Genomic DNA, 23,247 nt, shown 5'->3' with positions numbered 1-23,247 from the left:
GTAATCCCCTGAAATTTTTGTTTAATTATGATAGCCACCCCCCTGGAATTAGAAGTATCCCCAGAGGCTATTATTTTTTGATCCATTTTTTATTTTTTCCTTTGTACCAATCCTCCCTAGGTATATGTGTTTCTTGCAGAAAACACACATTGGCTTGAGATTTATAAATTAAATGAAACAATAAAGATTTCTTATCTTTATTCTGGATCCCTCTTACATTCCAGGAATCTATTATTAACAGATTAGTCATACGTCAATCTAAGGTCCATTAAGAGAAATGGAGTAAATTAAATAGTTTGTATATAGAGAGAAAATGAAAGAGAAGAACAAACAAATCTTAATTTTAATAAGATGATTATTCTGAGTAAAGGTATGTTTCAGTATAGGATTAACTTCAATCTCATTCTCTTCCTTCTTCCCTAACCCAGTGCCTACCCTCCTTAACTTAACTAAAGAAGGAAGATAAAAAGACCAATATATAAGATGTAAATACATGGTCACCAATATCACCAAAATGAAGAAAAAAAGTTAAGTAAAGTCCTAAAAAGGGCAATAATCAAGTTATCAAAACTAAACATATTTACACAACTATCATAGGTTCATAGGTTCATACTAGGCTATCTGCCCTAGGACATTTATAAGCCTAGCCCAGAGTTTTGTGACTTTCGCCACCCCTTTAGTTTGAAGGATACTATGCCCATTATTTAGCTGTGCCTCTGTCAAGCAGTGACACTGAGGTGATCCCTGGGGTATACCTGCGATCTCCCATCCATTGGTCAAGATTTCTCTTGAACAAAGCCAGCGAGGTGCTCTGCCTCACATGTACCGGGATTTTGTTCCACAGCATAGGGAGTCTCTGGGTGATGAATCTGTCCCTCCAGCACGTCCTATTTATGACCGTGTCAAGGTTCAAGTCTCGTGCTCTTGTAGATCGGATGGATTTAGATTTTTTGAGGTGAAGCATGTTCATTAATTCCGGGTTGGACATGGCCTTGTATGTCAGGCACAGGTCACCTCTGAGCAGGCGGTAATCAACTGAGTAGAGCTGGAGCTCCTTCAGTCGGGCAGCATAAGACATATTTTTGAGACCCTTTATCCTTTTGGTGAGGAACTTTTGGGGCCTTTCCAATTGCTGCAGGTGTCGGGTCAGATACTTTCCAAATGGGGCGTTATACTCAATCATCGGTCTGATGAGTGATGAGTACAGGGGAATGATGACCTCCCTTGACCTAGATGTGAATCTCTTCATGATCAGGTGGGCAATGTAGAAGGTCTTCCTAACTACTTTGGCAATGTGGGTGTCAAATGAAAGGTTACTGTCAACCTGGGTCCCCAGATCCCTGATAACCTCTTCTGTGCTTAGTGGATTGCCACCTATATGGTAGCTGGGGGTAACCTTGTTTTTCCCGAAGGGTATGACTATGCATTTTTTAGTGTTTAACTTTAGGCCATGGCTTTGGCACCAGTTATCCATTTCTATGAGACCCTTCTGAAGGATATCTGTGTCTGATATGTTTTCAACTATGGCGCCCAGTTTGCAGTCATCTGCAAACTTTGTCAGCCATAATCCTCCTGTGCTTGCCTGTACTTCTAAAAAGTAGATGCCGAACAAGAGTGGGCCCAGGACCGAGCCCTGTGGGACACCGCTTGTGACAGGCTTGGAATCAGACATGGCGCCATCAACTCTGACCCTGTGGGTTCTGTCACTTAGCCAGTTTGCAACCCATCTTGTGACGTATGGGTTTACATTTAAGCTGGTGAGTTTTTCTATGATGCCCGAGTGGGGTATTGTGTCGAATGCCTTTGCCAGGTCAAGGTAGGCTGTGTGGACTGCCTTGCCCTCATCAATGGCCTTGGTGACTGTTTCGAAAAAGTCAACCAAGTTTAAGAGGCATGATCTGCCCTTGACAAAGCCAAACTGGGTTTGATCCAATGTCTGCAGGTCCCCTATGTCTTTATTTATGAGTTCCATTATGATACTCTCCATAGCTTTGCAGACCAGGCTTGTCAAGGTGATGGGACAGTAGTTTCCAGGGTCGTTGGAAGCACCGCCTTTATGTAGTGGGACCACAGTTGCCGTACGCCACTCCTTGGGTACGTATCCTGAGGTGAGGTGAAGATTAAACAGCTGCCCTAATTGCGGGTTTAATTCCTCAATGAGTTCGTGGAGCACACAACTGGGGACACCATCTGGTCCCATGGATGCTGTGTTTTTCGCCTTGGAGAGAGCTGTTCTCACCTGAGCATTTGAGATGTTTTGGAGGCTACAATCCTCTGGTATAGATATTTCTTCTTTTGGGGGGGGGGATTTGCACTGAACCTGTCAGCCAGTATGTTGGCAATGTCTGTAGGTTCAGTGATCTTTACATCATTTTGAACTAGTTCTGAGCATATCTGGGAGTTTCCTCCCAGGTTTCTAACATAACTAAAAAAGGCCTTGTAATTGTCTTTTGAGTCCTTGGCGATTTTTCTTTCAAAATTTGCCTTGGATGATTTTATGAGAGCTCTTAGTTTTTTACTTGTAATGATCAAGGGTGTCTTCCCTTTTAGGGATTTTGCTCTATCTTGTAGTAGCTTTCTCCTTTTGTTGTAGAGCTTGTTTATGGCTGGGGTCCACCAGACTGGACGCTTGCCTTTGGTACAAAGAGTCTTTGTTTTGTTTGGGATTGCCTGATCCATGCAGTCCTGGAGGTGCTAGTAGAAGGCATTTGTATGTGATTCAGCGGCTTTAGTGATGGTTTCCGCTGGTTCGGGGGCCTTGAAAGAGACCACACCAGTCCTAAGAAGTGTGAAGTCGGCTTTAGAGAAGTTCTTCACTGTGGTCTTTTTTATCTGGGGTGGGGGCGGGATGTGGACTTCCAGTGAGATTAGTTTATGATCTGACCTCACCAATGAGGGGTATACCTCCGGTGTTGAACATTGTGACCCCATGTTCGTGATGATGAGATCTAGTATTGTTTTCGCCTCTTGTGGGTATGGTGACTAGTTGTTCCATGGCATTTGAGTTTATGAACTCTAGGAGCCTTTGGGCTAGAGTGTTGGGGCTTGAGTAGTGATCCCAGTCTATATTCGGATAGTTGAAATCACCTAGTATGATGGTGTTTGGGGTTACATTTATCCCCTCCAGAGTTTTCAGGAAAGCTGTGTGAGGTTCCTGAGTTTGAGAGGGTGGCCTGTAACATGCTACGAATTGCAGAGCAGTCTTGCCTACGGTTAATTGCACCTGGATGGTCTCTGATGCATCGTGCGTTGCCACCAACCTGGAGGTGAGGGTGTCTTTGATGAATATGGACACCCCTCCTCCTTTCTTGATGTTGTCCGGATTTTGGGGCCGGAAAGCATGATATGAGGTAAAACCTGATAGTGCCGGGGTGCTCTCAGGAGCCTTGAACCAGGTTTCAGTCACAGCACAGACATCGATGTTCTCCATACTGAGAAGGGCTTCGAGTGTGTGCATCTTGAGTTTGTGACTTCTGGCATTGAGCAGCATTACCCTTAGTTTTTTCCCTTTGTTTTGTTCTAGGGTGGTAGGTTTAGAATTTGAGCCTTGCCTAAAAAAGGCACTATGGGGGTGGCAAGAGCCTTTGCCAATATCCGGAAGCCCAGGGGTGACGGGTGCAAGCCGTCCCTTGCGAAGCAGCGTGGCTTGTCCAGCATGTCATCCCAGGCAGACAGACATTGGATCCCTTTGAATGACACCAGAGATTAAGCCAATTATTAAAGCTGATCATCTTGTCTCTGTATTGTGGCATCATTCTTGGTGAAGGTAGGATACTGCTCAAGGTCAGGGTCATACCTGCCTGGGCTACATAGTCAGAGAGCTCCTCTATGTCTCTTTTCATGTAGTCCAGGGAGATGCATCTCAGGTCGTTCACACCAGCATGGACAATGACTGAGTCATACTTGTACCTGCTGTCGAGTGACCTGAGTGCTTGCGTTATGTGGCGGATTCTAGCGCCCGACAGGCAGCTTACTGTGACCTTCTCCTTGCTCAATCTGGTGAGTGGGACGTCAGTGTGTCTGACTATGGAGTCACCTATGACAAGAGTGTCTGGCATTATGTTTGGCCTTAAGGGCTGTGACTGTTTGGCACATTGACTTTGTGGTCTATGTGTTGCATGTGTCTTGGTCTGTGGTGGCAGTTGTTTGGGTGTCTGCTTTGGTGGCCTCTGCTGTTTTGGTAGATTTTTGGTCAGAGCCTCCGAGTATGTCTTTATGTGTTTATGTGTATGATATGAAGTTGTGATAGTGCTGTGTGAGACTGGGTTTGTGGTGTGTGTGGTTACCTTCTCCTCCTGTCTGGTCTTGCCAGTCCTATGTTGAGAGAGCTCAGCCTCCAGTTTGGCTATATAGTTTCATCTCTCGCATGTGTTTGTGTTTTGTGGGAGAAGGAGAGGGTTGTCTGTGTACATGAGGCAATTGTAACATTGCCTCAATATTCCCAGATTCATCAGCTGAGCAGGAGAGGACACTAGCAACTGACCCCACGACATGCTAGAAGGAAAAGTTAAAAACTTTGTGTAGATGGGATTGAAAAGACTTTGAGGGATGTGGATGATTGAAAAGGGGTAGTAGGCTGGTAGGGTGCTATGTATAATAAAAAGTGCTATATCAGAGTAAAGAGTACTTTGGGAGCAAGTGCTAGGCTATCCGGATAGAGAATAGTCACTTAGGAATCAAGTAGATCTAAACTTATTAGGTATAGAATAGGGTGGTTAGATTAGCAGTACAGCTTAGGAAGAGCTGTTCTAAGGGAAAAAATGAAGAGTGGACTTTAGGTAGCCCGAATAGTTTAACCTTGATTAACCGCCGCTGCTCTTGTGTGCTCCTGTGGCAACTCCGCGCTAAATCACGCTAAAGCATGCTTTATAGCAGGGGGCTGGAAAAGGCAGGAAATTACCCAAAATGGCCAATGAACTACAAGTTACTGACTTAAACCACTCCTCTGAGGACATACACATTCCCCATTCCTCTGTGTATTCACAAACTCCTGTAAAGATAAATATGATTGTATTAAATGTAAATAATCCTTGCTAAATCAACACTATGATATGAAGTTGTAAAGAGATATAGTGAGACAAAAATATAATTAATAAAGCAATAATATAACTAGACACTAATAATCATAAATGTATGTGAAAAAGCTTAAATGTATGTCATAAACCATAAAAATTAAATGTAATTTAAAAAATAAAGTATTGTCAACTAAATATAAAATTATAATACTTATATGTTAATAAACTATAAAAACAGTTAACCCTAACTAATCTTCTTTATTTTAGTCTAAATTTAATTTGTAAGGCTCTAATAAATGTGAATGCTTTTGATAATAAGAATACTAACCAATCTAGTATAAAGTCACACTATACATATGAAATCACATGACTCCTACATTCTGTACAAAAATTTATAATATATGTAACATGTTATTATAAAAATAAATGAAAAACTATTTATGAAACATATTATTATTATGTCCTATTATGTGTATATTTTAAATTCGGGTTTTTGAATCATGCACATTGAAGTGTATACCAAAGGCTTCTGATAACCCTTAACATCTGTGATATACAATACATCTTCAAATACTGCAAAATGACATTCATATTAATAAACTTGAATAAAAGTATTATTACTTGTATGTAATGAAAAATCAGTAACAAATACAGGACCCCCTGTTGGCTGAGTCACCATTTCAGATTCAGTGTGAGAGAAATAGTAGCAATATAAAACACATTTAAATTTATGCGCCTAAAGTGCCAACTATAATATGTACAACAATATAAGACAAGAATAGTAGACTTATTACATGACAAACTAAAGTCTTTCAGCATATGAAGAGACATGAAATCTGAATCGGACGGTTAGATAGCCTGATTAACAGGCACAGAGGTAACAATACCTCCGCACGTCCGTAGGAAGCGACCTGATCTCGTAAAAGGCTTCCTGCAGCACACAGAACATCAGAGTCATCCTGAGCGAGAAAACTAACTTACGTGCAAAAAACCATGCTGGATTAAACAAATACAGTCATCGGCGCTGAATATTTGCATTTCTCATCAGGCACAACATCACGAAACCAGGAAGCCATTATATGTAGTGAACGGAAGACTAAAGGGATCGGATTACAATCACCGATCTCCTCAAAAGCAAGCAGTTAAGCAACAGGAAACATAACAGCAATCGGGATGTTACTGACAGGATGAACAGGTCTCAATTCTCCTTGGGATAGTAACGTCATCATGCAGGCAAACAAGAGGGAAAATGATTTGAGCCTGGGTACAGATACAAAACAACAGAATTCTATCCAGGTTGGTAGCGCTGCGTTAGCACGAGAGTCCAGATGATTTTCTCTCCATTGAGTGACATTTATAACTGAAAGCATATTTCCACATAAACACTCTGTAATGAAGACTCTCAGAAATTATAAAAGCATTATATACTGGAATAAAGATGTTTAAAACAGTGACAGCTCAATAAACCATTAAACACAAATAATACACACTATAAAACCAGAGTGTTTTTCCTGTGGTAAAGCTTGTCATAGAATCTGTTATTAAAGAGTATATATAATGAAATGTAAGTTCACTAGCTGAAATTCAATGTACTTACATTGGTTAGAAGAATTACTTTTGTGTAACTGTGTCAGGAAGGATCTTGAATAATTTTAAAAAGATATCCTTTGCTTCTTGTGGTTCTGTAGCCATATATCTTCTGTCATTGTAGCTGAAAGAGAGTGTGTTTGGATACCTCATCCGAAACTTTATTCCCCTTTTTATCAGGTCTGCACAGTATGGTGATAACTTTTGTCTGTTCATTTTTATTTGTGGGGGTAAATCCTGTGAAAAAGTCAGCTTATGCTTATTCCAGATGAGATGTTTTTTACTTTTGGCTGCTTCTAAAATACTTTGAGTGTCTTGGTAGTTTAGTAATCTTGTGTAAATAATCCGAGATGAAGTAGAGTCTTGTCTGGCACGCAGGGCTCTGTGCGCTCTTTCAACAATTAAGATATTAGTAGTTGTCTCACAATTAAGTAATGCCTTAAATATTTGTTTAGTCTTTTCCTTGCCTCTAAATCCAGTAATTTGGCTTGTATTTCTGCAATGAGAGTATCCTTGCATTTTAAATCACGGTCAATAGAGTCTGCTCTTATTTCCATATCCAGATTTTTATTTTCAAGTATGTCCATTCTATCATTTATCTGTTTTAGAGTTTTACCAAAGTCAGTAAATTGTTCAGAAAAACTCTGAATAGCACTTTGAATGGGCTGTAGTGCCATCTTCAAATCTTCTAAATAAAAATTGGAGTCACTTTTATCTTTAGCACTTACTTTAATGTTCTCAGTAGATTGTTTGGTGGTTCTTAATCTTTTAGAGCCAGTGTCTTTTTCTGGAGAAAGCATAGAGGAGAATTTGGCCTTGGTTGTCTGCATCTCCATGGAGTCAGAGTTGCCAGCCATGCCCAGAATAGAGGTGTGAAAACAGGAATTCTGACACAGAGAGGAGCTTCTAGAGTGCACGTGTCCAGAGACTGTTGAGGCCAAAAGTACTCTGAAGTAAATTAATATAAAAGTTGCACTTTTTCCAAAAATGAATAATCCCAGAATGAAGAAGATGTATCAGAGATACTTTCTGTAGAAAAAACTGTGGAGAAATTTCGCTTAAAAGTTGTTAAAAATTGCTGGTAATTACAAAGCAGTGAGGAGCTCAGTGAATAGGGAGCAGTCTAGCCGGCGACCATCTTGGAATCTACTTTCATTTTTTTAAGAGAATAATTGACAATGAATCTTTAAACTGCTTTAACTGCTGGTCGACATTTCCACCTCCACATTGTTACATTTTAAAGCCATCGTCTTTCACATCACAGGGGAGTTCACCTCTGGTGTTAGTGCTAAAAAATCAAACTGCCACCTTGAGGAGTGCTAGCCATGCCCCAGTTATTTTCTGATGGTCACATTGATGTCGGTATGCATTTTTTTTCTAGCAGTTCCATGCTGACAAAATGATCATCAATCCATTCAAAGAGAACCTGCAACCTTAATCAGGAATGATTTGACAGTAAATTTGTAGAGGATTGTGTGATTGTTAAATATTAGGAATCAAGGATAACACTGGTTTCCCTTTATATTGGTGGAAGTCTGAATGGGAATGGAACTGAATGTTATCATAATGTATAATTTAAAACTATTATAGAATATCAATTTTTTTTGCAAAATTGTTTATCTTTTTTTAATTCTTTCAAAATCAGAGATAAGAATTCAGCTGATTTGTCAAATCATTATGTAAACATTAAACGTTTAAGTTAAGTTTTTACTCTATGTTAAATGCATTGATTCTTAACTTTATTTTAACTGAAGAATGCCTATTTCAAGTAACACTATTATTATTGGAAATAATTTAGTAGTACAACAGAAACATTTATGCCATACTCTGGATATTTTCTAGGTGAAAAGCTTCTTCGAGTCTCTGAAAGATAATGGTTCCCAACTCCGGTGTGTTCAGCTTGCAGTGGAAACCATTGAAGAAAATATAAGGTGGATGGATAAATACTTTGATCAAATTAAAGCATGGCTAGAGCAACACCAGATATGATGAGAAGATACTTATTTTGAAGAGAGCAAAACATGGCTAATGAAAAATCTGTTTATAAGGTCCCCCCCCCTCTACACACACACACACACACTAGTTTACTGCTGTTGTACAGTCTATAATAAAGAATTTGCTAATTTATGTTGTAAAAATTTGTTATAGTTCTTTTACACGAGTACGAAAACGACAAACCAGTGTCAATTATTTCTAATTTTGTGATTGTAAGTTAGGAATGCATTGTTTCATTTTCACAACATATACACTCAAACACTCTTACAATCTCTTTCAACAAAATGGCTAGTTTAAATTCCATTCGTGGACTGTGTTTACATCTGTGTTGGCGGGTGTGTGTGTGCAACTCACGCATGGTCTTCATTAAGGAGTTTTTTTTTTTTTTTTTTTTTTTAATAAACTGTTGAAGCCTGTCAACTTGCAGCTGGGAGGCACTCACCCTCCTCCTTACCCTATGGTTCTGACAACTTTGTAATGAGCACTGTCCCAACGACACCATTCAATAATTTTATATCCTGAAAAAAAAAAAAAAACAGAAATGTCTCAGAATGCTCTACAACACTGAGATGTCCTTCTCTGGTTCTGTCAGATACAGATGGGTGTGTGTGTATGTAAGAAGTTGGTACATTGGTGTGTATGTGTTTGTTTATATGTTTTAGAAGTCGGTAGGTATGTAGGGATTTTGTGTGTGTGTGTGTGTGTGTGTGTGTGTGTGTGTGTGTGTGTGTGTGTGTGTGTGTGTGTGTGTGTGTGTAAAAAGAGGAAGGGAGGTGTCTCTCAGCTGTCCAGATTTTCGCCTTATATTTGTAGTCTGTTCCTCATAAAATTTGTGTTTTTAGGTTTATTGTGGCAAATCCGTGAGGACAGAATTCACTAAATAATGGCAGACATTTGAGTTTCAGACTTCATATCCTTCAGAAAATTCATGATAACACGATACCTTTTATTCTAGCAACATGAAAAGTTTGTGAGAGTAATATCTAAAGTTTGTTCCTATTTTGGGGGCTTTGTCCCACCATTATTTTTGGCTTTGCCCAGATTTTTTGTGCTAAGAAGCTGAGAGGTATAGAGAGAGAGTGTGTGTGTGTGTGTGTGTGTGTGTGTGTGTGTGTGTGTGTGTGTAAAGGAGGTAGGTGTGTGTGTGTTCAACAGGGAGGGAGGGAGGTGTGTGTGTTTGTAAAAGGGAGGTAGATAGGTGCAGGTGTGTGTGTGTGTGTGTGTGTGTGTGTGTGTGTGTGTGTGTGTGTGTGTGTGTGTGTGTGTGTGTGTGTAACAGGGAGGGAGGGAGGTAGGTGCACACCTCTGGATTGTCCCTGATTTTGACTGAAATTTTAGCTTTGTCCCTCTTAATCCCACATAAAAGTGGTGATTTGTGGAGAAAAGGTGATGAATTACACTTAAGTAATGACAATAATTAGAGTTACAGACTTCTTTTACTGTAGAAAAATGCGTATTAACTCATGTTCTGTTATTTTATCAATGTCTCAAGTTAGTACTACTAATATAGGAAAAGTGTCCCTGATTATTTATGGATTTGTCCCTGATTATTGTGGGATTGGTCCCTTTTTGGTTGAGAGCTATGGGTAGATGTGTGTGTGTGTGTGTGTGTGTGTGTGTGTGTGTGTGTGTGTGTGTGTGTGTTTGTGTGTGTGTGTGTGTGTGTGTGTTTGTGTGTGTGTGTGTGTGTGTGTGTGTGTGAGAGAGAGAGAGAGTGTGAGACAGTAAGAGGTAGGTAGGTGGCTTACCTCTCAACTGTCCAAAATGTTTGCAAAATGTCTAGATTTTTACCGCATATTTTTGATCTGTTCCTCATAAAAAGGCCTGAAGCTTCAGACTTCATAACCTTTGGCATACAATGCCCAAACAATAGTTGTTTTAATTGCTTCCTTATAAATAATGTTTCTTTATTTCTACCTTAGTGGTCCCTGAAATAATTCTCCTATTTTCACCAGTCCCCAAGTGTAAAAAGGTTGAAAGCCACTAATCTAGACCATACCTCTCAAGTGTACCTCATTATGAGGAAGGTTCCTAATTCAGGGTCTCTGAAATAATTCTCACCAGTCCCCAAGTGTAAAAAGGTTGAAAGCCACTAATCTAGACTATACCTCTTAAGTGTACCTCATTATGAGGAAGGTTCCTAATTCAGGGTCTCTGAAATAATTCTCACCAGTCCCCAAGTGTAAAAAGGTTGAAAGCCACTAATCTAGACTATACCTCTTAAGTGTACCTCATTATGAGGAAGGTTCCTAATTCAGGGTCTCTGAAATAATTCTCACCAGTCCCCAAGTGTAAAAAGGTTGAAAGCCACTAATCTTGACCATACCTGTCAAGTGTACCTCATTATGAGGAAGGTTCCTAATTTGCGGTCTTAAAAAGTTCATGCCCCTCAAAGTTCCACTTTGAAAGTCTCTGTCACCCATTCAATTTTAGCAGTTTTTTAACTGATATGCATGGTAAATAGAAATGAGTCCTACTATTTCATTAAAATAATTATTCTGTAAGTAAAAATATCATATTTTAACCATCCTATGAGCTTCCTATTTGTTGTTAATAAGCTGTTAGCAAGTGTTCTGCATTTTGCCCATTTGTTCCACATTATGAGAGGTTGTTCCTAATTTTGGAGATAGCAGGTTGAGAGCTTTGATCTAAACCTGGGATGCAGAATCCTATCCCATATACTGTACAGGTAAGTCACTCTTATCCGGTCTTGCTTTAACCTGGCACTTAGGACTTAAGACAAAAACTGCAAGTTCATTTTGTTTCAATATTTTAACATTTTAAGATTAAAACAATAAGCAGAGATATTCCGAAGTGCCAGGAGAAGCTGGAAGTGTTGCTCTTCTCTGTTGTTTGTTGCTACAGCAGAAATTTGATGGCCCATTAAAGCAGAGTCTGGTTAAAACAAGACCGGATAAGAGGGACTCTACTGTATTAATACTGTAAAACAAACAAAGTCTAGTTGTAAGTAAAACATTTTACTGAAAGAGTCAGCTGAAGAATACATATTCCTAACTAAGGAGACATTACACCTAGTGTTATTAGCAGCAGTGTCAATACAATAGTGAGTAAAAAAAAGATAACAGATGGGTATGAATACTGTCTAGAGAAGAAAGGTACAGTGCAGAATTACTGGTGCAGTATTAATGAAATCAGTGATAAATTTAGGGGGCATGCCATGACAAAATTATGAAACACTGAGGAATTATTAAGATTGTCTGCACTGTTATCACCCCTCCCCCCATGCAGCTGCAGCAGCAGTAGTGGTATCACATATCAATGAAAAATTAAAGAGTAGAGCAGAGGATAGTAGGGACCCACCAGTACAGATAATATTTGAGGTTCTATCAACAGTTCATGCAGAGCACCTTTCAGACAAGGTATAGAGATAAATTATTTTCATTAAAAAAATGTTTCATTCACTATTAAGTATACAGAGCAACTGGTAATGTGCTTCTTGTAACAACAGTATACGGTACATAAGCCAGGCAGTATATTTGCTAGTGGATGATGAGTTCTATATAAATACAAAATTATGAAAGCAGTTATACGTTATATACACTCCTCTTGTAATTGGTCATCATAATAAAACTTGTCCATTAATTTATGCTAAACCCATCTGTTTAAGAATTATTCTCGAACTGTCTTCTTAAAATCATGGATGAAATGCTTATAACTTTTAGACCAAAATGCATGATTCGAGAAGAGTGCTGTGAATGTTATCAAACAAAAGTTCCCAAATTCTCATGTAAAATGATGCTGGTTTTATTTAAGTCATCGTGTCTGGAGAAGTGTAAAAAGGTTATTCTAACAAAATTATATGGATATAGTATCAGTTTTGCAAATTATGTTAAATTATCTGCACTGGCATTTTGTACTAGTTAAAACTGGAAAGGAAAATTAAAGCAGATTAAACGGTGATGTGCTACAGTCCGGAAAAATAAACGTGTTTTGAAAATAGATACATTCTAAATAAATACTAAAGTTATGCGATATAAGCTGCTAAAGTCATATGGTCTCCACCGCTATTCCCCTCTGAGTTTTGGAACTCACAGGATGTGATCAGTTATATCATTCCTCGAATGCAAAACATGGCGGGCTGGCACAGGCATCTAAGAACAGTAATCGGCAGAAGAATTGCTCTGTTCATGGCCATCATAATAACTATTCATGGAGAATGGAACTATGTAAATGAAGTGATTCATAAAATGACAGCTGGTGTAGTTTCCTCACAGATTCATCGTAAATTACAACTACTAGAAAACATTTCCAAGAGATGACTTATTACCCCATGAATTTGTTAAATTAATTGCCAAACACTTTGCCTTCAAAACTTAATACTCTGATATAGTGACCTAGCAGATGCTCAAGTAAAGCTTGTGTGTATATTGTAGTGTAAGTAAATGTACATGCATACACATTTAACAAAACCATCCTTACAATACATGTTGACCACTTCATTGCAAACATTTTCTGTACATTTCTTTAATATCTTGCAAGAGAGATGTATTTATTTTTACTGAAGCACTGGTGTTTTAGGTGTATGCGGCACTGAAGTTTGACAAATGGCAAAACAAGAGCTACATCATTCCTTAACATCTGATTGTAACTGCATTATCAATAAATTGGCAAGCACTAATATTAACTAACTGCACTAGAATATTAATGTAATTTAAAGGTGTGATGTAAATACTTTATATGCTTTGTGTTAAATAATGCAAACAGATGAAAAAGCATGTTCTGTAACAAAGGATACAACATATCTTCTATAGAGAGTACTGGATTCTGTAACAAAGAATAAGGCCTTCTGTGGAGCACACTGCAACATCACTTGAAACACTCCTGGGTGTTAACTCAGTCACACAGAAAGCTTGAATTAACATTACTACAGACAAATTATGCTGATATATAGTGTCAGAGGTAATGCATATTTATTTTGTTTGATGAGCCAGTATGTAAATTGTACTGGTCACTGAATATAGAGGATTATGAGCAGCTCGCCAATTATAACACACTTGTTATGTGATCGAGACATGAATGCCAAGAAATTGCTCTTGAGGTAAATCTTGGCATCTAATGTCAAGAACACATAATAAGAGGTTATGATCTGTGAAATGATCATAATTCTTTGTAGTGCATGGAGGTTTATCTACTCCATGTACTACAAGTTAAAAGGGAAAAACTAAGTGTTTTTCTAGCTTTCGTAGCCATACTTATCAAGTGCTTTCAGAGAGAGAATATAATGCAGTCCATTGCAATTCACTTACCTCCATACTACTCTGTTTGGATTCTCGCAGGACATCCAGATTATTGCTTCACATTTTTGGTCTGTTCCTCATAAAGTATGTGGTTTTCCAATGAGCCACTGAAGCTTGAAGTTACTAAATACATTTGAATTTCAGACAGGGATCTTATTCTTGAGGTTATGCAGGCAGTACACATCCTGTTATTTTAGCAAGCCTCTCTTAAATTTTTTTTTTCAGGAAGTTAAGAACATGTTAAGGGTATGGACAACAAGCAGAAACAAATGATCTGAAGTAGGAAGACTTCATTCGTCTGCAACCTGTGGGTATCGGATCCGACCTCGGATCCGAGCCGGCAATTCAAAAGCTTAGGCTCCGAGCTCCTAGCTCCTCCCTCTTACCCATAACCCCTTGCCAAGCCCTGACTGACCTCAGATTTCGTTTGCCGCTTTTCAAGAAGCAACGGAATTCTTGAGCTCCTGGCGTGGTTTTGAGATAAGTAGTTTTCTGACAGGAAAATTGTTAAAATTCTCTTTTTTTGTTACAAAAATAGTTAGTGTTGTGTGTGATTAAGGCTTTCCTCCCTCTTTAGTTAATATTTCTCGGGTTTTTAGTTTGTTTGTTTGTGTGTGTGTGTTTAGGCCTTAGGTGTTATGTCTGAAGCCCCTAAGGCTGTCTTTTCGAAATGAGTGTGGCCATAAGCTGTCCCCAGCAGATGGCCACACTGGTAAGAATGCTTGGGGTTGAACACCTGTCTTCTGGTTGTACCATTTGTGCAGGGTTCAACCCCGGCTTTAAGGGAACGGAGGTCGGTTAGTGCTGGCGGGTCTTTTACCCCAGATACTGCTTCGGCCTCTGCTCTCCAGTCAGCAACTTGTTGCTGTGAGTTCTCCCTCCGGCTGGGACTCAACCTCCCTTAAAATGCCGGAGGGGAAGGATTCTAGTAGGGAGAGACAGAAGGAGAGGCACAGGAGAAGCACCACAAGAGGAGAGCCGAAGCTTCCAGCTCGGCTCCTCCATCTAAGCGGGCTTCCCCTGTGCCTTCTAGCCTTCCTCCTCCTCGGCTCCACTCCCTCGGTTCTCTCCTGGACCCGAGGAGGAGGAGGCTAGCCCTTCCAGGAGGTCACCGAGCGGTTCTCTAGGTCCGCTTCGTGGCCTCCTCTAGATCGACTTTTCGATGAGCGAAGCTGATATGGACCGGATGATGAGGAAATTCATCCAGGCCCAAATGCAAATGGGAGTGCTCCTAGCCCCCAACCGGGAGGGCTTGACCCTTTTCGCCCCGTAGCTCCTTCTCCGACCCATACCACGGGTTCGAGCTGGCGCCGTGCAGATTTGGATCCGGGTGGGTCGGATCCGATTGGTCGGCGCACCTCGGATCCGTCCCATCCTTGAGTGCTTGGTACCGGACCCGACCTCTCGGAGCCGAGGACCGAGCCTCGGATCCGAGGGAGCTGGTGTGTCTTCGGCTCCGTCCAGGTCGGAGCACACTGGTCTCGGATCCGACGGTTTCGCTCCGACTCCGATCCGCACGCCGGATCCGAGTGGGTCGGCTCGGGCTTAGAGAAGCTGGCTCCCCTCGGCTTTCAACGTTATGGAAAGGGCACTGTCGAGGACATCCGGACCCCCGGTCCCTGCCACGGCTCCATCCCGCACTCCATTGCAGTTGGGCCAGGCCCCACCAGCCGGTCCCAGGGACAGCCCGCCTCGATGTCCCAAGTGGTTCCCTTGGAACATCCATCTGCGGAAGAGTACTCCTCGGACAGCCCCGATGAAGTACCTCGAAGCGCAAGTGCAAGAGGAGGCACATGGACTCCCTGAGTCCGTCACTGAAGACACGGACTTGGATGAAGGGAAGGCTCCCCAGGTCACCCCTGAGGACGTCTCATTTGGAGACATCATGGAGATGTTAAGGATCGGGGTGGTCTGCCCCCAAGGCTTCTTCGGACGAGTCTGTGTTCTTGGAGGCATTCGAGGCGGGCCTTCTACCTCTTGGGTGTCCCCTCCTGCTGACCCCTGGTAGATCTTATATCTATCAGGCGTGGAAGGATCCGGACACCATTGAGCCTATCCCAAAACGCCCGGACCGCATTCTTTCTCCTCCATCAGACCGCACTCCACTGGAGTAAGGGTCCCCCAGTAGATGCCATGATGATGGCTGCAGCCACGAAGAGGGAATTGGCCCAGGAGAGTCCCTCCGTCCATCCTCCGGGCAAGGAGTCCCGTTCGATGGATCAAATTGGGAAGCGAGTGTTTAGTTCAGCGACCTTCTCCTTGAGAGCGCTGAACTACATGGCATGTCATTAGGATGCAGCGAGATCTGATTAAAGAGTACGCTGCATCTCCCCGAGTCCATCTCGAGTGAGGATAAGCAGGTTTATTCCACCAATGGCCACTCTAAGATCTGTGTCCAATACATCTATGCGGCTGCTGTCTCATGCTACTGAGGGAGCCACTAGAGCCAGCGGAGCAGGCCTTGTCATGAGGCGACAGGCCTGGCTCCGCCATTGTGATTTTGCTGAGCCCTTCAAGGCGACCTTCGCAATGCCCCTTCGATGGTTCTGCCTTATTTGGCAAGACTGTTCGCGAGACACTTGTCCAGAGCGAAAAGGACGGGAAGACGCTGTCTGCCGTCGGAGTCCGCTTCTCAGCTCCCCAGAGGTCCTTCTCTAAGAACCAAAAGGGACAGAAGAAGATGTGGTTCCGAAGTCGCAGCAGTCCCAACCTGCTCGGATAACCAGTCCTTCCGTGGCAGAGGAGGACGGGAGGTCGCGTGCCAGAGGCAGGGGCTCCTGGCAATTTTGGGTCCAGAGAACCTTCTCTGAGAGACCCACGCAGCAGCCCTGAAGGGTTGCCCGGCTGTCCGTCTCTGGAGGCAGTCGGGGCGGTTTCGATGCACCTGACTTCTTGGGAGTCCATAACAACAGACAGTTGGGTGCTTCAACTCATATCCAGAGGATATTCAATACCCCTAATCAAGATCCCCAAATCTCGCAGCCTCCCAGATGTTCCACCCGACCAAAGGGTGCAAATCGAGCAGCTGCTAGGAAAAAGAGCCATCCAGCGCGTCCCCCCAGATCAAGCCGGATTAGGGTTTTACTCCAGGTTCTTTTTGGTGCCAAAGAAGACGGGGGACTTAAGACCAATTTTAGACCTTTCCCTGTTGAACCTGTCAGTAACCAAGCAAAAGTTCCGGATGGTCACCCTGCAATCTATACTCCCCTTTGAGGGAGAACGACTGGATGTGTTCCATAGACCTCAAGGATGCGTACTACCACATTCGGATGGACAGACGATCCAGGAGGTTTCTTCGCCGGCTGGGAGCCAGTCACTATCAGTTCAGGGTCCTCCCTTTGGTCTCACCTCAGCCCACAGGGTGTTTACCAAGGTGTTAGCGGTGGTAGCGGCCCACCTGAGGCTCCAGGGATTACAGGTCTTTCCGTACCTGGACGACTGGCTCCTGACTGCATCATCAAGGCATCTTCTGTGCTCAGCCAGGGATTACTTCCTTCAACTAGCACCAAGGCTGGGCATAACGATCAACTGGGAGAAATCTTTCCTGAATCCAACTCAAATTATAGATTTCATAGGAGGAAGACTAGACACCAGATCAATGCGAGCCTTCCTCACCCCAGACCGTATCGTCAGCCTGAGGTGTCATGTGACAGCAATCCTTCAACCGTCACCAACTGCAGCTTCGGTCCTGAGGGCCCTAGGTTCTATGGCGGCAGCTATCCCGCTTCTAATTCATGCCCGCTTACGCATGCGGGTCCTTCAATGGACCCTTCAAGTTCAGTGGTCTCCTCTTTGTTCTCTCTAAACGCCCGATTGCGGTCAGCAGAGCGTGCAGGGACTCCCTTCTGTGGTGGCTTCTTTCTCCGGAGCCCCTAGCAGGAAGACCCTTTTGCGCTGCATTTCCCCGAGCCACAGTGACCACGGACGCTTCTTGCCTCGGGTGGGGGCATTCTGGGAAAGATTGTCCAAGGCACGTGGAATCCCACAGAGACATCATTGCATATAAATGTCCTGGAAATGAGGGCGGTGCTCCTAGCGTTGCAAGCACTTCACCACGCTCTTCCTACAGGGACTATTATGATTCAGACAGACAACATGTCCGTAGTCTGGTATATCAACAAGCAGGGAGGAACCAGGTCTTATCCCTTTGTCGAGAGGCCATGAGAGTCTGGGAATGGGCAATTTCCACCAAACGCTTTCTGATAGCAACGCACATTCCGGGAAAGTCCAACATCCTTGCGGACAAGCTCAGTCGCACCATCCTTTCTCCACACGAGTGGTCCCTAAACCTTCAAGTAGCGAAGAAGATTTTTGCCGCTTGGGGCAACCCTGTTGCGATCTTTTGCTTCTCCCTCAAATGCCAAATGCAATTTCTTCGCTTCTACTTCCCCACCAGGAGTTCCCGAGGATGCTCTGGTGCATGCTTGGCCTCCCGGTCTCCTTTATGCCTACCCTCCACTTCCTCTGATGCAGAGGTTTCTGCAGAAAGCCAACAGTTTGGGGAGCAGAATGATTCTCATTGCCCCATTCTGGCCTCGACAACCTTGGTTCCCTTCAGATGTTCTCACAAAATCAATCCACCATGGATTCTGGATCCAATTTCGGATCTCATCTCTCACCCTCTGGGAATGCCAGTTCCCAATCTATGGACCCTGAAGTTGACAGCTTGGCTGCTCCAATTCCAACCTTAATTAGGACTCGGTATCTCTTCACCGGTCAAAGCAATTTTGGTGGCTGCTCATAAACCTTCTACCAGACAGGTTTATCGGAGTAAATGGAAGAGGTTCTCTATATGGGCAGGCAGAGAACAGTGGATCCTTTTCAGCACCTATCTCTGTGCTAGAGTTTCTAACAGACCTCTTTCATCAAGGGGCCAGTTCTTCCACGATTAAAGTACAATTGGCGGGTATATCGCATTACCATATTGACAGGACACAGCTCCCCTTATGACAGCGAAATTATGCAAATCCTTTCTCAAGGGAGTTTTTTTATTAAGACCTCCAATCAAGGAGGTTGTACCGCCTTGGGATTTGTCTTTAGTCCTGCAGGCCCTTACTGCTCCTCCCTTCGAGCCTGCAGCTTCTGCTGATTTAAAATTCCTTTCCTGGAAGACTGTCTTTCTGGTAGCTATCACTTCAGCCAGAAGGGTGTCTGAGCTTCAGGCTCTTTGTGTCAAACCGCCTTTACCTTTCTTTCTTCCCTGATAGGGTGTGCCTCAGGACCAATCCATCTTTTCTTCCGAAGGTCTCTTCTGAATCCAATATTAACCAGTCAATCAATTTGCCTGTCTTTTTCCCAAGTATTCAAACAAAGGGGAATACAAATTGCATTCATTGGATGTTCTTAGACAATTACGTTTTTATATTAACAGGACAGCTGGCCACAGGAAATCATATCAGCTGTTCGCTCTCCTTTGCTAAATTTGCTCTGGGTAAAGCAGTGTCTAAAGTCACTCTGTCTAAATGGATTGCTAATTGCATATTGCAGGCATATGACACTTCAGGCAGACCTGCTCCTCAGAGGGTTACGGCTCATTCTACTAGGGCAGTTTCTACGCCAGCCTTTAAGTCCCGTGTTTCGTTGGATGATATCTGCTGCAGCTACTTGGGCCTCGCCTCATACTTTTATTTCTCATTACAAGGTGGATGTTGTTTCTAGAGGAAGAGCATCCTTTGGCTCAGCGGTGCTCCGGAACATCCTTCCATGATGGCCGCCCAAGATTCAGGTAGCTAGGGACTCTGTCCCACAGGTTGCAGACGAATGAAGTCTTCCTACTTCAGATTTAGAAGTTATGTACTCACCATAACGTTCCATCTGAGTAGGTGACTTCATTCGATGCAACTATCCTCCATCCCCTGACCTTTATAGAGCGAGTATTTATGCTGTTTTAGTATACTGTGGTCAGTATTTGAGGCAAACTCAATCTGAGGTCAGTCAGGGCTTGGCAAGGGGTTATGGGTAAGAGGGAGGAGCTAGGAGCTCGGAGCCTAAGCTTTTGAATTGCCGGCTCGGATCCGAGGTCGGATCCGATACCCACAGGTTGCATCCGAATGAAGTCACCTACTCAGATGGAACGTTATGGTGAGTACATAACTTCTAATTTTGTTCTGCCGCTGTCATTTGCTAGTGAGTACAGTCAGATTTTACTGCCTAGAGAGGGACCCGACCTTAACTTTTGCCGGGGGTGCTTAACATTTGTCAAGGTTGGGTTGAGCACCATTCTAATGCTTAACTGATTTCTCTTTTTCCAAATATCAGACCGTAATTAGTGCACTCCATGCACTGTGATGAAATTATGCACTTTGTCAGAAAACATGTCAACACATATCTTCATCTTCATCACAAAAACTTGGAAGTCTGTAGGAATTACATGAACATAATTTATGGAATACAAACATGCACATTATGATACTGGGAACTTATGGTTCTTGATTGTGTTACAATGTGCATATATTTCACAACAACAAATAGGAAGAATGCAAAACCTCAGCATTTAGACCTTCACATTGCTTTTCATAGTTTTTGCAATTTTGACTTCTGATCATATGTTTTTGTACTGAGTTAAATTATTAGCACATTCTTTGTATCCACGTACAGCCAGCTGAGTCACCTAAGAAAATGACCCTGCCATTCCAGCAGTCACTGGCCTGACTGTGTTGTAGGACTGCTTACTGGTAGAAGTGGATAGCCAAGATTGCCTTTTTCTGTTGACCAGGTCTTTCAGCTCCTTGGCTGTCCTTCTGAAAAGGCTCTGGTAAGAGAACAAACTGTCTCTGAAGAGCTCTTGTAACAGGCCTAGGTTTCACTCCTGAAAAGACAGTAATTCCTACCTCTCTTCTAGAATGTGGACAGGAGTTCCACTCTTGCCTCTTCATACTTCTATGAGAGATTGATGATTTACGTTCCATCTTGGACATCAGCAGCTTCAGCCAGTACGTCTCATGTTCAATATCAGGCTCTAGGTGTTTCTGTAGTGGTCTAGACTGTGCAGATTCAGGGCACCTAGGGGTATGACTTGAAATGATAGCCATTGTTTGGCACATCAGAGTCTGATCTCCACCCAGGAGATTCCTTCATTTTGATGTGGGTAGGCATCTCTTCCATTGCAAAATAGTGCCATTTCGATTTTTATCTGTGCCTAGAATGTGTACCAGGATGTTGGCTATGCTGGATGAAGCCTGTTGGGAAAATGATTACCATATGTTGCTGTGTCTTGCTGACCGGGTCTTGGTAGCTTTCATAAAATGGGTGCACCTTACAAACTTGGATTCACTTCACTGCCAGTCGTTCCTGCCTAAAGGAAGGGCTTGGGTGCTGATGAGTTTGGCAGGGGTGCAGATGCAGCAGAGGTTTCAGAGTCATTCTGTCCTTTACCTTCAGAACTTGATGGCTACCACAGTTTTCTGTTTACATTCCTGAGGATGTGATTGTTGCAGTGTGTTTTTTAATTTTCAGTGTTAACCGAGTCACATGATGTCAGACCCATATATTGGGCCCAGGAGTGATAGACTATTCTCAGCAGTCTCCATATGGGCCTCCAATCCCTACAGCCAGAACCATCAAGGACTATGATAGTGGGTACTTCACTGATAGATTAGGAAGCTCATTTTGCACATCCCTCGAAGGGTGGACTGTATGTCATACAGCTGGAGCTATGAGCAATTCTCTTGGCCATTAATGCCTTTGTGGAGAATATTCATCCAAGACCCCCCTAATTTGGTCCAACAATAATGTCATCAGGTTCCACTTACTTGAAAAGCATGTATGTCCCCAAGTGAGCTGTACGCTGAGATATCACTTCATCAGCTATTCAGATTCTTGGAGATATGTCAGCTGCATGGCACAGAGGAATAGAGTCTTGCAACTGCAGCAATGCAGGATCAGTTAGCTGCCTAGCAATGGAGGAGTCACCCAGGGAAGGTGAGAATGAGCAGCTGCTGCCAGCTTGCCTATTCTGAGGGATGGAGGCTGGTCGGTCGGTGCACTACTGATACTGTTAGAGACTGTCTGTCATAGTATGTGTGGTATAAAAACCAACATATGTACACCCGTCAGACTGTGACCAGGGTGGATGGCTATGTATGGAAGCCTGTACTCTCATGGATCTGGCATTGTGAGTGCCTGTGTGCATCTGTGAAGGACGGGGTAGTCCCATAAAACAAAAATGCCATAATGGCTGTATTGATGGTGGGTCCTCTTAAAAAATCAGGAGAGTGGGACCTGATGTTCGTCAGTCCCTGCGAAAAAATACCTCTTTAGGAAAAAAACTTTGTGAATATGCTTCCTCTGAAGTATTCCTTTAGCCTTTCCCAGGAGTTGCAGTATCGTAAAATATCTGTGGATTTGATCTCGCAAAAGTTGGATTCACCAAATATCAACCTATTCATCACTTAGAGAAGAATTTCATGTTCCCCATCTATTGATGCAGCAGGACCAAGGCTAGTTCACAGTGGCTTTACTGTGTATCATATTACAGTGCAGATTCTGCATTTTCTTCCCCAGTGTTTTTACAAAGTCTATACCACTTCTTAAAGTTCAGAGAATAAACACCAAAATCAGTTCTCATCACCTCATGATATCCAAAATGGGTATGTTTTCAAGTTCCTAGAAATGTGAAGAACTTTCCCAGTTCTAGCCAGGAGGGTCCTTCAAAGTTGGAGCAGCAGCAGCTTCTATCCCATGGCTTGGCTTTTGTCTAAGACCCAGTAATCCCACTGTATTTTCTAGCAGGGGTGTCAAGAGAGAGAACTGAGGTCAGGCAACCTTCTACCAGGAAGACATACTATACCAAGTGGATGAGATTCTGTGTTTGGGGAAACTGTGCCCGTTACTGTTCCAGTCATTCAGCATTACCCAATCCTTCCTACCTCTGTCTCCTGTATAACCTGGGCCTTAGTTATTTGGGAGCTATACAGGTGTAAGAAGACAGTATAATGAGTGCCACAGAGTCATTTAGCTGAACACTGCTTTCAGTACTAATAGAGTTTGCACTTTTCCCCACTTCCTCTTATTGGTTTAATGGACTTTTAGGGGGATTGTTGTGACTGATTCTTTCTTTTTTTTTTTTTTTGACAGGGAGTGCGTATCTCCTTTTTATTTCCCAGCTTGGCCCCTGGTCTGTAGTGCCTCTTTAACCTGTTACATAGGTTTGGTAGAAGGAGTAGGAAGCTGCTGGATGAAGCTTATGCTTAAGTGGACTTAGTTTTTTGTGGGAATGGCAACATATCTGGTACATACTGTGTTGGCTAACTCTGGTGATCCAGCATTCTTGACATTTATTAGTCCCTTTTCTGTTTGGGATATTGGAGGCAGTTCCTCCCACTAGTCCTGGACATATGAGCAAGATGACATTTCATTAACAATTGGTTGGTGGGCCCTACCTAGTTAGAGCT

General features: G+C 42.7%; 2 protein-coding genes across 2 annotated transcripts in view; one reads left to right on the top strand and one right to left on the bottom strand.

Moving 5' to 3' along the window:
• Positions 1 to 9,281, top strand: part of LOC122795783 (endoplasmic reticulum aminopeptidase 1-like) — a 103,772-nt gene extending 94,491 nt beyond the window's left edge. The window contains exon 5 of the mRNA XM_044064114.1: positions 8,445 to 9,281. Coding sequence (XP_043920049.1) covers positions 8,445 to 8,591 — 147 coding nt within the window. The 3' untranslated portion in view covers positions 8,592 to 9,281. The remainder of the gene's footprint in view (positions 1 to 8,444) is intronic.
• ERAP1 (endoplasmic reticulum aminopeptidase 1) overlaps positions 1 to 23,247 on the bottom strand; it is a 1,476,217-nt gene that overhangs the window by 1,051,277 nt on the left and 401,693 nt on the right. The window lies entirely within an intron of this gene.

This window comes from Protopterus annectens, chromosome 2.part2 (assembly GCF_019279795.1).
Source record: "Protopterus annectens isolate FY-2018-M chromosome 2.part2, PAN1.0, whole genome shotgun sequence".
NCBI classification, from domain to species: Eukaryota; Metazoa; Chordata; order Ceratodontiformes; family Protopteridae; genus Protopterus; species Protopterus annectens.
The sequence above is the reverse complement of the archived record's forward strand: the minus strand, read 5'-3'. Positions and strand labels throughout refer to the sequence as shown.